Source organism: Rana temporaria, chromosome 6 (genome assembly GCF_905171775.1).
Source record: "Rana temporaria chromosome 6, aRanTem1.1, whole genome shotgun sequence".
In the NCBI taxonomy this organism is placed as follows: domain Eukaryota; kingdom Metazoa; phylum Chordata; class Amphibia; order Anura; family Ranidae; genus Rana; species Rana temporaria.
The window spans coordinates 86,673,328-86,689,467 of record NC_053494.1 but is presented as its reverse complement, the minus strand read 5'-3'; the positions used below and the strand labels follow the sequence as shown (position 1 = coordinate 86,689,467).

Here is a 16,140-nt window from a genome sequence, read left to right as displayed (position 1 = left end):
TTTTTTCAAACACAACAAACCAACTGACACACAAACTCCAGACTTCACGATCTTACAAAATGCATGCAAATCTGACCCCCATAGACAGACTTATTTCTGCCATATACAAACAACTCTCGTAACCGCTTCTCCAACATACACAACCAAATGGGAAACAGATCTTCATCTTCAACCAAATCAACTAGACTGGTCTTAAATTTGGCAGACAACTAAATCGGCCACACAAAATATAGTGGCTCTCGAAAACAAATACAAATTATAAGGTGCCAACTAGATGGTATCTGGCCCCATCCAGAATATCCAAATATCCCCCCATAGCCCTCTCACTGTTTGAGGCTGTACTACTCTAGGTTCACATGTACATATATGGTGGAAGTGTACCATCATAAGCTCATTTTGGTCAGAAATCGTTAAAATTCTTTCTACCATGTTCAACACTTAACCACTTCAGCCCGGACCATTTTGCTGGTCAAAGACCAGGCCACTTTTTGCGATTCGCCATTGCGTCGCTTTAACCGACAATTGCGCGGTCGTGCGACGTGGCTTCCAAACAAAATGTACGTACTGTATTTCTTACAAATAGAGCTTTTTGGTGGTATTTGATCACCTTAGCGGTTTTAATTGTTTGCTCCCCCTCCATGTATGTCAGCCAGATCCTTAAAAGCTGGAGACTCCTCTACCAGAATCATGGTCGCCTTGCACAACCTAGAGAAAGGTGATCCACCATCAGTGGAACTGTCCACTCCTTAGGGAGGGACCCCACAAAGCAATGCGTCTTTGGAACCACAAACCTGTGAAAACCTGTGGGGCGGCGACTGAGACCTCTGCCACCTTAGGCCCTGCACAAGGCTCCTCACAATGGGCACTGCCCGATAGCCCACACAGGGGGCACCCTTGGACCTTTAACAGAGCCCCACCCAGACCCCCTCCACAGAAGAGGAGGTTCAGGATTGCACATAGCAGGCAAGTATAATTTTTTTTCTAACACACACACATTATATATATATATAAATAAAAATAATTTCCAGAGAAAAGCATGATTTACCTGTCATTTATCTTGATGTTTTGATCTGTTTGAGGATCATACATAAATCGCATTAGTTGAAGGTGTAATACAGGTGGTAACGTTAGGAATTTAACACCTTTCTCTGCTTCCTACATTAAAGAAAAAAAGAAGAAGAAAAAAAAAAAAAAAAAGGAGAACAGTTAGCTGCAACAACTGAAATTATAGTCAAATCTCAACTCAAGTGTAGGATTATTTTTTTTTGGTATAACCAAAGACCATTGGGCAACAGCAGGTATGTACTTGGAATAGGATGTTTAAAACGCCAACTGACAATGTTAAAAAAAAGCAAGGCAGCTCAAACATGCAATAGAAAACATAGAATTAGGTTTTGTAGCAAAAGTGGTAAAAAAAATTTACCTGTAAACCATGTTCCCCGGCATCGTACTTATTATCGCCATCTAGTTGTTCGACTGCTACATAATCGATAAAAGATTCAAAGACTGGTTTGGGGGGGGGAAAAAAAAATTATTATAAAATCTATAAGTCAACTGCAATATATGGATTAAAGTAAACTATATGTGAAAAAAAATTTTCTAATAGACAAGGTTTATCACCAACCATGGAATTTCTTAGGAATCTGTATACTAACCTGATCAATAAACTGTTAAGAAAAAAATCATAGGTTTTTAAAATTAAAGGGGCTGTAAAAAGATTTTTTTTTTATCTTAATACATTATATGTATAGTCTTTTGTGTGCAACAGCCCCCCCAACACTTACCCGAGGTCCCTCTCTGTCAATGAGCATAACAGCCACCCGAGATTAGCCCTCCTGATTGACACACAGTAGAAGCGCCATTGGCTGCCGCTGCAATCAAAGTCAATTAGCCAATAAGAGGAGAGCGTGGTAGTGGTCAGGGCTCCGTGTCCTGGATGGACACAGGGAGCTGTGACTTGGCTCGGGTGCCTCCTTAGCAAGCTGCTTGCTATGGAAGCACTGGACAGGAGAGAGGGGCCAGGATCACAGAAGGACCAGAGAAGAGGATTCAGGCTGCTCTGTGCAAAACCATTTCACAAAGCAGGCAAGTATAACATGTTTCCTTATTTTTATAGGAAAAAAACAAGACTTTACAATCACTTTAAAGACCAATAAAAAAACACAAATCTGGGCATGTCAATCTGCTTAAATTTTTTTTTTAACATTAGATTGAGGCTAATTACGGGAAGCACAATCGGGTGTTTTTTTTTAAATCAATGCAATACTTACCGTTTTAGAGATAGATGTTCTCCGCCGCTTCCGGGTATGGTCTGCGGGACTGGGCGTTCCTATTTGATTGACAGCCTTCCGACCGTCGCATACAGCGTGTCACGTGTTGCCGAAAGTCGGTGCGCAGGCGCCGTATAAAGCCGCACCGACGTTCGCCGGCGTATATTCTTTCTGTATTCACAAAGCAAGATACGCCGACATTAGCCTAAGATCCGACTGACCTAAGTCTCTTACACTGTCGTATCTTAGGGTGCATATTTAAGCTGGCCGCTAGGTGGCGCTTCCGTCGTTTTCAGCGTAGAATATGCAAATGACCTAGATACGCCGATTCACAAATTTATGTACGCCCGGCGCTATTTTTTTTACGTCGTTTATGTTAGGCTTTTTCGGCGTAAGGTTGCTCCTGCTATTATGAGGCCTACGCAATGTTAAGTATGGACGTCGTTCCCGCGTCGAATTTTGAATTTTTACGTCGTTTGTGTAAGTCGTTCGCGAATAGGGCTGGACGTAATTTACGTTCACGTCGAAAGCAATGAAGATTTGCGGCAGAATTTCGAGCATGCGCACTGGGATTCTTTCACAAACGGTGCATGCCTGGGTCGGTCACCATTAATTTAATTTAAATAACACGCCCACATCATCCCCATTTGAATTAGGCGGGCTTACGCCGGCCCACATACGTTACGCCGCCGTAACTTAGGGCGCAAGTTCTTTATGAATACGGAACTTGCGCCCTAATTTACGGCGGCGTAACGTATCGGAGATACGTTACGCCCGCACATCATTACGCTGGGCTACCTGAATCCGGCCCACAGTATTCTAAATAGGGATTACTGAGAGCAGGTCCTAGGTAAAGTGCTCAGAGTCCTCAAAAGCTTTGCCAGTGTCCAACCACCTGGGAGGTACAAGCCTATATTTCCAGGGTTTATAAATACTCATCCTGTGTGTTATGTTTTAGGTAAGCCATAGATGTGATTATCTTACCTGCAAGAAAGAAAAGATTTTTAATAACAGCTTACCTGTAAAATCCTTTTCTTGGAGTACACCACGGGACACAAAGCCTCTATTCATTACATAGTGGGTTGTATGGTCACCAGAGGTGATTGGACACTGGCACAACCAATGAAGACATGTTCCCCTTCCATATAAACCCTCGTATCTCAGTTGTTGTAGCAAAGCAGTAAGGTTCCCATAGAAGGGGGACCTCTGTGTCCCGTGGTGTACTCCAAGAAAAGGATTTTACAGGTAAGCCATTATTAAAAATCCTATTTTCTTTATCCTACACCACGGGACACAGAGCCTCTATTCCTTAAATCGTGGGATGTCCCAGAGCAATGCTCAATGAAGGGTGGGAGACACAGATAGATAAAGCAGGCCACTAACTGACAAGAAGCCCTATACTGCTGCCTGCAGCACGCTACGCCCAAAAGCGGAATCCTTATTTCCTTTTACATCTATTTGATAGAATTTAGTAAAGTATGGACTGAAGACCAAGTCGCAGCTTTACAGATCTGAGCCATGAAAGCCTAGTGATGCACTGCCCATGAAGCACTTATTGCCCTGGTAGAGTGCACCTTAACAGAAAAAGGAGGAATCTTGTTCCTTAAACCATAAGCTTAATTACTTGTCGAATCCACCTAGAAATGGTGGAATTTGATGCCGCTTGGCCCTTCCTGGGACAATCTGGAAAAATTAACAAAATATCTGTTTTACGTATCTGAGCAGTCAGAGCAGGCAGCTGACGGCGGATCTGGAAAAAAGAAAGGTAAAACAATGTCTTGATTCAAATGAAAAGTGGACACCACCTTTGGTAAAAAGGTAGGATGGGGATGTAGTACAATTTTGTCTATGTGACAAATTAAATAAGGCTCTTTACAAGAAAGCTGATACTCTCCTAGCAGAAAAGATAGCAATCAAAAAGGCCAATTTCCTGCTCAAAAGAATCAAAGGATTATGGCGGATAGGTTCAAAAGGTTGATTTTGCAAGACTGACAATACTGAGTTTAAATCCCAGGGACATAAGGGAGACTTGACTGGCAGATTTATCCGCAGTACTCCCTGAATGAATGCCCAGACTAGGGAATGAGATGCCAGTTTTTGAAAAGACTGATAGAGCCGATATTTGACCCTTGATGGTACTCAGGGCCAATTCCATATCCACTCCTAATTGGCAAAAGGCGAGAATCTTACTTCCACTCTCTGGATTCACACCAGGAAACATGCGCCTTCCGGACTCTGTAGTAGATAAGCCTGGAAGCTGGCTTTCTAGCATTAATGTGTAGAAAGAACTCGGCCCGAGAGCCCTCGTTTCTTCAAAATGTAGGTCTCATTAGCCAGACCGTCAAATTTAGTTTCTGTAAGGAAGGAAAGATGGAACACTAGACCTTGTGACAAGCAAGGTCTTCCTACCGCCATCTTTATGATCTCGGCGTACCAGGGCCTTCTGGGCCAATTTGGGGCCACTAGGATTACTGGTATTCCCTCCTTCTTGATCTGGCAAAGTAGTCTTTGTAAGAGAAGGATCGAAGATAGATCAATGAGAATTGCTTCCAGGGAATTATCAGAGCATCCGTTCCATAGGCCAGCGGATCTCTAGACCGGAAAACACAAAGTTGTCCAACTTCCTGTTGAGCCTGGAAGCTAGCAGGTCTATATTCGAGGTCCACCATATTTGGCATATTGCCTGAAAGACATCGGGGTGGAAAGACCACTCTCCTGGAGACAGCTGCTGGCGACTCAGATAGTCTGCTTGCCAGTTTTCTACTCCTGGAATGAAGATTGCAGAAAGACAAGGAACACGTTTTTCTGCCCATGTCAAAATTCAATTCAACTCCTCCTGAGCATCCCAACTCTGGGTGCCTCCTTGGTGATCGATATAAGCTACTGCAGTAGCATTGTCGGATTGAATCCGAACAGGGTGGGCCCTGTAGCCTGTGTGTCCAGGTTCTGAGGGCCAAGTGTACAGCCCGAATCTCCAGTATGTCGATGGGCAGGCTCTCTTCGGTCTTGGCCCAGGTACTCTGGGCTGAAGCTTCTTCTAACACTGCTCCCCAGCCCAACAGGCTAACATCCGTAGACACCACCTTCCAGGTGACTGGGAGAAAGGACCTTCCTTTCCACAAGTTCTTGATCTTTAACCAACTGAATCTTTGGCTCACCTGTGGAGACAGGCGCATGGGTAAAACCAGAGCTTGGCTTTTCCTGTTCCAGGCAGCTAGAATACTGCTTTGCAGTAGTCTTGAATGAAACTGGGCCTTTAGGACCTAACACATACCAACTGCTGCCACAGCAGGTTGGGCCACTGCACCAGCCAAAAAGGAAAGACAACTTTATTAAAGATTCCAATTTCTTTTCAAACAGATCTTTAAATACCTGAGCATTTGCCACCGGACAAGTCAGGTTCTCATTTACACAAGAGATAGCGGCATCTACAAAGAGCAGACTCCACTTCTTGGTAAACTTCTCCTCCATAGAATAAAGAACCTCAAATTTCCTAGGAGGTGGAAAAACACTTATCTGGATGTTTCCAGTCTGCGTAATTCACATTCTTCAGTAAAGGATGAACCGGAAAAGAACATGCACCCTGCAGGCATCTTAATGAACCCAGGGAGGAGACAGGTGATTCAGTTAAAAAGTCACTAAAGGAAAAAAAAAATTTGCCTAAAATTAATGTCTGCAAGGTAGACAAGACATAATAGTGTAATGATTCTGTTAAAAACAAGTGAATACCTATTAAATTCCTTCATCTATATCACATCCGGCATTCTAGTTTCTGTTCTCTCATTCACTTCCTGGTTTGCATTGCTCGTTAATGTAAGAACTACATTTCCCAGTATGAATTGCGGCACGCCCAGTAATTCACACCTCCTCTGTTCTGCCACACAGATGTAGGGGGTGAGCACGTTACTGACCACCGCAGTAAAGCCTCCCATCACGGTGGTCAGTAAACTCAGACAAGCAGGAAGTGAACAGAACAGAGAAGAAATAGAGCAACTTCTGAGCAAAAACAATGAGGAAGTGAAAAGAGGAATGTCTGCAGGTAAAGGATGCTTATTATGAAAACAAAAAAAAAATCGTTTACAACCCCTTTAACTCTGGAGGGCAACTTAAAGTGGAGTTCCACCCATAAATATAACATTACATCAGTAGTTTTAAAAAAATGTCATTAGTCCTTTACAAATTTTTTTTTAGATGCCTTCAAAGTGTTGTTGCTAGGCAGAATAATCTTCCCACTTCCTGCACCTAGGTGCTTAATGCTTCCTAACCTACACCGCACAGACTCCTGGGAATGTAGTGGGTGTAACTTTCCAGGAGTCTGTGCACTCCCCAGTCTCAAAGAATCATGTGACTTGAACAGCACAGGTGCTGAAACCTGATCTGACACTGCTTGTGCAGCACTGAGCATGTGCGAGATTTGCAAGGCTGAAATCCAGGAAGTCATACAGTCTGGCTTCATGATGCACACACTTAAGATGGCCCCAGTCAATTTCTATTTTATAAAGTGTCTAAATGCTGTAACAACCTAACAAAACGGACCTTAGTTTACAGACTAACTTTACTAGAATACATTAAGCTTGTGTATTACAGGGGTATTTATATTTAAAAAGTGAAATTGTGGCCAGAACTCCGCTTTAAATGTAGCGCATACTGCTTCAGCATAACATTGCACCTGCGATCTCAGAACCTGGGAAGCAGAGAAAGTTTCTTCTGATATCCCTTGATTCCTCCGACTCTTCATCCTTATCCCCTGATGGTGTTACTTCATCCTCATATTTTTCTGAAAGGAGATCTAAAACAGTAGACCCACTTCGCTTTTTGTCCTTTTGTGAGGACTTTGCAATTAACGTAGTGATTCTCCCTTTTAAGTTGTTTAGGGCTGCTGCCAAAGTATCCTCAGTGACATATGCAGGCACCGGCACCACAGGAGAGGCTGCTACTCCTGATAGAGGCAATTGCTCATCCTGTATAGATGCATCAGATATAACAGGAGAGGAAGGTACAGCGCAGGCACAGTTAGAGCCTCCTGCCTCAGGCGGCAGTGCTTTTTTTTTGTTTTTAGTCCCCGATTGTTTTCTTTGGGAAGACATATTACTAAGCAAAGCCAAGGAACCAAAACATATACTACAGTGCTAGTTTAGCATTTCACATTAAGCCTGCAACTAGTAACAGTTTCAAGCTTGAGTAGGTGTCTAATTTGGGAGTGCTCAGCCAACCACAGAGATCTTGCTTGCTCTTTACCCTGCTGTGTCCCTTCAAGGAAAGCTCCAGGCTTTTGAGGCTCCTTTATAACTTCCTGCCTGTTCGATTGCCGTAGGAATAGCCTTCCTCGCGCATGTGCACGCTCGCGACCCCCCCTCCCCCTCCTCGCCGTACACCATAAAGTGCGCCCCCTTGCGCTACCTAGGGGCTAATGGCGGCGTTCTGAGATGAGGGAAGATCCTGACCCTTGTCCGAGAGGAGGAAAGTGGCAGCCGTCCATGGCAGAGCGCTGCAGCAGGAGTGTGCTGTCTGAACAGACACTGCTCTGGAGCATGGTGAGTGAAACTCAGCTCTTTACTCCCTCAAGTGGTGGCCAAAGAGAAGACACCTACCCAAAAATAGGAAAGGTCCTTAAGCTTCATGCTTAGGACTCTTTCCTGGTTTACTTTATCCCTCGCCGCAGGTTTTCTGCCGAGACCAGACAGAACCAATCTTCACCCATCACGGCGGGTATGTGTGCCAACCTTCAGGCATATGTGTTCCTTATTAAAGAAGGCCTCTTCCCTGGGCCTTGTAAAAGACTCTGCCAGGACCTTTAGCATACAGTGTAGCGAAAGTGCTTGACCCTAGAGCCCAGTCCTCCGAAGAGACACATTACAGGCGACACATCGTTCACGAGGCCCGGATACCATCCAGTTTTGACATAAATAATTTAGGCGTCTTGGATGGACCCAAAAGTGTAGTTCTTTTACCCCTAGACTGCCTCTTTTGTAGAGCTTCCTTCAGAACATTCTTCCAACACCTTAGACACTGGCGGAAAAAATGAGGTACTTTCTTTATGGGAGGGGTTATATGGAGGGGAACTTTTCTTCATTGGTTGTGCCAGTGTCCAATCACCTCTGGTGACCATACAACCTACTATGTAATGAATAGAGGCTCTATGTCCCGTGGTGTACGATAAAGAAATAGCTCAATTCCCCCCATCAGCACAGTGCGGATCAGGGAATTTGTGCGTGGCCAACAGAACACGATTACCGCTAGCGAATAAAGCCACTGGCAGTGATCATATTTAAAAAATATGGCAGGCCGGTTGTACTGAAGTCAATCAATGGATTAAGGAGTGGGTTGGGAAATTGGCCGCTGCGTTAACAGATGAATCATTAGCTGTTAACAGGCTTCCTTGCTGACAGCTGGTGTGGATTTTAAGGGAAACCCCATGCATAAAAAACAAAAAACCCACTAGCTGCATACTAGCACATTATGCCATTGCCTTGCATGTTTTTTGTGTGGACATCAGCGTTTTTTCAACCGCATTAAGACAGAGGTTTCAGCTATATATTCCTCATTGTGTGAATAGACATACAAAAGAGAACAGTATAGTGCTCACTGTATTCTTTATTGTGAGAGCATGAAGAGATGTTAAAACACTCACAAACAAATGTACTGTCTGCCCGAATCACAACCCACCAAGCAGTACTGAAAAAAATGACACATAGCACCAGGGCTCGACAAATCCCGGTCGCCAGGGCGACTTGGCTTGGAAGGTGGGCAAAAAAAAAAAAAAATCTGGTGGTGGCCGTTGATTACAAGTTAAAGTGGAGTTCCACCCATAAATATAACATTACATCAGTAGTTTTAAAAAAAATGTCATTAGTCCTTTAAGAAAAAAAATATATTTTTTAGATGCCTTCAAAGTGTTGTTGCTAGGCAGAATAGTTAATCTTCCCACTTCCTGCACCTAGGTGCTTAAGCTGCCTAACCTACACCGCACAGACTCCAGGGAATGTAGTGGGTGTAACTTTCCAGGAGTCTGTGCACTCCCCAGTCTCGAAGAATCATGTGACTTGGACAGTACAGGTTCTGAAACCTATTACACTGCTTGTGCAGCACTGAGCATGTGCGAGATCTGCAAGGCTGAAATCCAGGAAGTCATACAGTCTGGCTTCATGATGCCCACACTTAAGATGGCCCCAGTCAATTTCTATTTTAGAAAGTGTCCAAATGCTGAAACAACCTAACAAAACGGACCTTAGTTTACAGACTAACTTTACTAGAATGCATTAAGCTTGTGTATTACAGGGGTATTTATATTTAAAAAGTGAAATTGTGGCCGGAACTCCGCTTTAAGCATTAGAAGTTCAACAGCAATTCTAATGTCATTTTTCACTATTTTCACTGCCATCTTCTTCCCTCTAATTAGAACCCCCAAACATTATATATATTTTTTATCTTAACACCCTAGAGAATAAAATGGCGATCGTTGCAATACTTTGTCACGCAGCATTTGCGCAGCGGTCTTACAAGCACACTTTTTTGGGAAAAAAATACAATTTTTTTTATTAAAATACAAGACAACAGTAAAGTTATCCCCAATTTTTTTTTTAATATTATGAAAGATGATGTTACGCCGAGTAAATTCATACCCAACATGTCACGCTTCAAAATTGCGTCCGCTTGTGGAATGCCGACAAACTTTTACCCTTAAATCTTCATAGGCAACATTTAAAAAAATCTGCAGGTTGCATGTTTTGAGTTACAAAGGAGGTCTAGGGCTAGAATTATTGCTCTCGCTCTACCAATCACGGCGATACCTCACATGTGTGGTTTGAACACCGTTTACATTTGCGGGCGCTGCTCACGTATGTGTTCGCTTCTGCGCGCAAGCTCGTCGGGACAGGGTGCGTTTTCTGGCTCCTAACTTTTTTAGCTGGCTCCTAGATTCCAAGCAAATTTGTCAAACCCTGCATAGCACGACTCAGAACTCATGAGTAATTCTTGAATACAGCTCCTAGACTATTCACAGTGGGGGGACATGGGCACAAGAATGTTGCCTTATGTATATTGTAATACAGGACTTCTCTCTCAAGGAGAATCTTTGATAGAAGAACCATCTTCAAAAAGGTACAGGTTTGTTTAGGTTAGGGACAGTAGGAACAACCACATGAATAACCCAATTTTTTTAAACTTTTTTTTAATGGATAGAGTTCAGCAATTGACAAAGCCATCATATACTATATGTTCCATCTGTTCATGAACAGGGAATACTTAGTTTTTGCTGGACGTTTTGTGCCCAAAACGAACATGCAGAGATTAAGGAAGAGTCAGGATGCACAGTGCCAAGGCTTTTGTGGACAGATGAAACAAGCTCTTTAAAGTGGAGTTCCACCCATTTTTTTATGTTTGTCTGTGCTGCATGCTCTAATCTCATAGTGTTCAGAATGGACAATTTTTATTTAATTTGTTGCTTGTAAATACCTTTATTTTGTAGTCCATTACTTCCTCCTCCTTATTTGCCTAGGCTATTTGCAAGGGTTTCTGGGATAGGCATCATGTTTCCCAGTAGTCCTTGCAAACCTGACTGAAACCTATTACATTGCTTGTGCACTGAGCATGTGCGAGATATGCAAAGCTGAAATCCAGGAAGTCATACAGTCTGGCTTCATGATGCCCACACTTAAGATGGCCACGGTCTATTTCTAGATTATAAACTATTTAAATGCTGCAACAACCTAACAAAACGGACCTTAGTTTACAGACTAACTTTACTAGAATACATTAAGCTTGTGTATTACAGGGGTATTTATATTTAAAAAGTGAAATTGTGGGTGGAACTCCCCTTTAACAGTAGCAAATATGTTGTGAGGAGCTTCCTCCTCAATAAGACAGCAAGGCGGGGAGAGAAGTCTTCCATGACTTCCTCCTACACTGCCTCAACATGCCTTCTTTAATGACTCTGCATCGTCTAGGACAGGCATGTCCAAAGTCCGGCCCGCGGCCTGGTTTTATATGGCCCCCACTTGCAATTTGCTTTTATCAGTTTTGTGGCCCCCCCAAGCTCTGCACGGAGCAAGGATGAGCTCGGTTTTAAAAAATTATTTATATATTCTCTAAACTAATCTATAAAAAAAAATAATAAATAGCTCATCCTTGCCGAGTGGAGCTTGGGGGCCACAGAAGAGAGAGAGGCCAGATTTCTCAGGGGATAAAGAAGAGAAAATATTTATTTTCTTTACAACCTGATCTCATCCTTACCCTGAGTGGAGCTCTGGGATTTGTTGGGGGCCAAAGAGGAGATATAGAGATATATATATATATATTCACCACACACAGACACAAAGGTAGGAGAATTATTTTTGGGCAGTGTATTAGTGCTTGGACGAACACACCGACACAGATTTTAATGGTTCAAAGAATCTCAGGCAAAATGGTCGGCCCTCACGCACGTTCACTTCATCAAATCTGGCCCTCTTTCAAAAAAGTTTGGAAACCCCTGGTCTAGGACTAGCATATCAGGGTCTGATTCTGGTTGAGAAATGAGTGTAGAAGGTGGGCGTTTCTGACTCCAGGACAAAGATGGACGTATTGAGGCTGTAATCTGTCCAAGATGTGACAGATTCAGAAAACAGTCAGGTACCTGGTAACCAAGGACCCTTTCACACAGGGCGGATCAGTAATGATCTGCCCCGCGAACCTCCGTATGCTCAGTGGGGATTGCTCCGTTGATCCCCGCTGAGCCGGCGGATAACAGGGCGGTCCCCGAACACACTGTGCATGGCCCGCCCTGTCTTTTCTCCGCTCTCCCCTTTGGGGGGGATCGGATGAACACGGACCGTAGTAGGGTTTTCTTCCGTCTGCAGAATTGGAGCATTGCGGATCTCAATGTCCCTTTTTCATCCGCATACGGATGGCTGAAAAAGCGGACATACGGTCTGCAGGGTGAAAGGGGCCTAAGAAGTCTTCCAGGGCAGCATCTGAGCGATAGGCTCCTCCTGCCTGAAACAGGAAACACATGAGTCCATTATAAAATTTCAGTCTCACATGCGTGCCTCAGTTGTATTAAAGTACCAAAGGAAATCACAGTAAGCTTGAAGCTCCCCCTCTATTTGGTATCTGTTGATTAAGCTTATTTAGCTATGACTAAGAACTGAACTTTTGTGCGAAACGCATCAGTTGTATCCCACTGCTTGCTGTGCTGTGTTTTGTAGTGTTTATCCTTTTACAACAATAAAGGCTACATTTTTTGTTTTATTTTGGAGTGCGGCTTGTCCATGAATTCCTTTCATTGATTTGTATCTGTTGATTAAGGATGGGAACTAGTGCTGCCCTGGACTTCTTAGAAAAAGTTACCAGATACCTTACTCTGTTTTCTTGAATAGTCTTCCAGGGCAGCATATGAGAGGATCTATCAAGCAATACTTACTAGGGTGGGGGTAGAGACACAAGCACCTTGCAACCAAATGCCTGGTCTTGGTCGGACAGCTGGTCTATACGGTAGTGCCTTGCAAAGGTACTGGAGCTCGACCATGTCGCTGCCCTGCAGATCTGCTCCGGAGTCGCCCCTTTCTCTGCAACCGAGGATGCCCAGGCTCTGGTTGTTTGTGCTCTGATCCCTCCTGGAGGAGTGAGATCTTGTGCCTCATAGGTCGTCTGTATGACCATTCTTATCCATCTGCTGATGGTATTTTTGGTATTTGTTTCCATTTGTTAACTCCTGAATAGAGGACAAAGGCGTTGTTTTTCACCAAGCCCGTGTTCTCTCGAGGTATGCAATGAGCGTGTTTCTTACATAGAGAGTTTGCTGTAAAATGTTCCTTTTCTTGTTGTCTATAGTTTTTGGAAGCGAAGGGATGATGATTTTTTTGGGTTCTATGGAATGTTGAAGAGACCTTGGGTAGGAAGGTTGGGTCTGGTGAGAGAATTATTTTGTCTACGTGTATTAGGCAGTATGGTTCCATCATGGACAGGGCTTGGATTTCGCTTACTCTTCTAGCAGATACTAGGGCCACAAGAAGTGCAGTTTTTAGAGAGGTTTTTGTCTGAGCTGTCCTCTGTCGGTTCGAATGGAGTGGAGAGAAACATTAAGCACCGTTGACCTGTCCCGTGTTGGGGTTCTGTTCATTTTGGCAGGTCAAGATCTTTTAAGCGACATCAGGAATTGCTTTATCAGTGGGTCGTCTGCGAGTCCGATATCCATGAACGAGGAAAGTGCCGCCACTTGTACCTTAATCATAGCTTTGGAGATATTTTTGTCTGCTCCATCTTGCAAGGAACCCAGGACTGTTAGAATTATCCCTCTACTGGAAGTCAGTTTGTTTTTGTTCCAGGAGACAAATTTTTGTAGGATTGCCCTGGTCACGGGTTTCCTTCTGTCTAGGATGGTGTTGATCACCTTGTTTGACAGCCATTTGTTCTGAAGTCTTACCCTTTCAGTAACCAAGCCAAAAGCTTCAGGACTCTGGTTCGGATGGTTGACTGGGCCCTGTGATAGATCTGGCTAGTACGTCAGTGTCAGTTGAGGTTGGATGCGGAGGTATTTCAAGTGGCTGAACCATGCCCTTTGTGGCCAGTGCAGTGCTATTAGTATCACTGCTGCTCTTTCTGCCTTTATCTTCCGATTCACTCTTGGTATTAAGGCAGTAGGAGGGAATGCATAACACAGTTGTCATACCCAACTTTGAATGAAGGCATCTACTCCGCTGTTGCCATCCGTGGGATCTAGCGAGAAGAACGTTGGAGATTTTGTGTTTGCTTCGGAGGCGAACAGATCTACTTCGGACACCCCCAAGTTTGAGTGATTTGTGAAAAGGTTGTTTGTTTCAGTGACCACTCCGTCTGCTTTATGGTCTTGAGGCTCAAGGAGTCTGCTAGAGTGTTGTCTGTTCACTTTAGTCCCCTTTCACACTTATACGACTGCAAAATCGTATGACAAGTCATTCTCCATTATTTTCAATGACTACCATTCATACTGGCACGACTTTAAGTTGTGCCTACTTCAAAGTAGTCCTTGCACTACTTTGGTCCGATTTTGATGCCACTTACACAGGCATTCATGGAAATCGCGGTTGCGAATCGCGGCAAAATCGCGCCCACGGAATCGCGGTAAAATCGCGCGATTTTGAAGTCGTACAAGTGTGAAAGGGGGCTTAGGTGAATGGCTGATATAGACCTTAAATTGGATTCTGCGTATAGCAGTATTGTTTCCGTCAGCCTCATCAAGTTTTCATAACTTTGTCCCTACTTGTTTAGGTATGCCAGTCGTGACATTGTCCGATAGCACTTTTACATCTCTCCCCTGTATTGCCAGTTTGACCGCTTTCAGTGCTTCCTCCACACTTTTAGTTTTCTCATATTTGAGGAGGCTAGGAGGCTTTGGCCCATCTGGAACTCCATATCCCTTGAGTGCAGAGGCCCTCCATGTGTGTCGTTGGTGATCCTGACTGGGTTGGATTGGGCTCATTTCCATCCTTCGATGTATAGAAGTGGATTAACATCCCATTGGGATAGAATGAGATACTGTAGGGGTCTCATATGAATCTGTGCCAATGTGACGGCTGGGATAGAATTTGTCATCAGACCTAGCACTGTCATTCCCTGTCCGATTGTGATGGTGCTGGTCTCTCTTAGGGAGGTTACCGCCTGTGTGATTTAGTTTTTTCTCTCTTTTCTTCTGTTAGGAAGGTTAGCCTGGAGTCCGGTATGCAGCCCAAAAATATTAATACCATTTCTCTGCATTTACTATCCACCCCAGGTTCTGCAGATGGGACATGCTTGTGCGCAGGTTGTGCTAAGGTTTCTACTGAATCTGCAAAGATAAGTAGATCGTCCAGGTATGATATGCCAATGCCTTGTTGTCTCAAACCCTTTAGCGTGTCTTCCATTATCTTTGAGAAGATTCTGGGTGAGGAGGAAATGTCGAAGGGAGAGCTGTATATTGTAGGTACAGAGTGGTTGCTGGCACTTGAACTGCAAACCTCAGGAATTTTTGGCGACTGTCTTATGGGTACATGTAAATGGGAATACTGTAAGGTCTGTAGTTGCCATGAATGTCTTCGGTGGTAGGATGTTTCTGATCGAGTAAAAAGACTCCATTCTGAATTGTATTCCTCTGTTGAGTGGCTTGAGGTTTAATATGAGCCTCAGTTTGCCCGACCGTTTTCTCTTTGCAAAGATACGGGAATAGAACCACCTTTGTTACTCTTTTTGAGGTACTGGGCAGATCACCTGATCTAGTGAAATTTGTATGGATTCCAAAAGGATTTCGCTCGATCATCGTCTCTTGGTAGCATGGTTACCAGGTACTTGGTTGGGGGGCGCATGGTCAATTCTATTGCGTAGCCCTCTGTTACGGTGCATATGATGAATTAGTTTCTCGCTGCTTTCATCCATTGATTGGAGAAAGCTGCGAGTCTGCCCCCTACTTGACAACAGTCATTGTTTTTTGGGTTAGGCGGCTTGAGAATGAATTCACCCTTGAATTTTTTGTTTAGCTGTTCCCCAGGCTCATTAAACTTCTTGAATTGCCAAAAGGTCATTTTCCCTTGGTTTCTTTTTCGGGAAAACTCTTGTTCTTTGCTGCGATCCTGTCCAGCACCGTTTCTAGTTCAGGCCCGAACAACAGGTCTCCAATGAATGGAATTCCGCACAGCCTGTTTTTTTTTTTTTTTTTAAGAGATATCACCTCCCCAAGATTTCAGCCACAGAGCTCTTAGGGCTGAGTTGAGAAGTGTAGTGGCTCTTAAAGATATTCTGACACTCAGCCAAGGCATCTGCTAAAAAACCTGCTGCTCTTATCAGCGTGGGGATGGTCTTAACTCTTCTCTAGGTGTGTCGCTTTCTAGTAGTTCTTGAAGCTGGGTTAACCAGATTAGCAAGGTGCGGGCTGTGCAGGTGG

The 16,140-nt window shown here is 43.8% G+C and overlaps 1 protein-coding gene across 2 annotated transcripts in view; it reads right to left on the bottom strand.

Annotated features, from left to right (window-relative positions):
• The window catches only part of USP7 (ubiquitin specific peptidase 7), a 507,717-nt gene that overhangs the window by 251,984 nt on the left and 239,593 nt on the right, over positions 1 to 16,140 (bottom strand). For both annotated transcript variants that reach the window (XM_040356967.1, XM_040356966.1), the window contains exons 11-12: positions 1,424 to 1,506; positions 1,046 to 1,155 (exon numbers count right to left, since the gene is read on the bottom strand). In XM_040356967.1, coding sequence (XP_040212901.1) covers positions 1,046 to 1,155; positions 1,424 to 1,506 — 193 coding nt within the window. The remainder of the gene's footprint in view (positions 1 to 1,045; positions 1,156 to 1,423; positions 1,507 to 16,140) is intronic.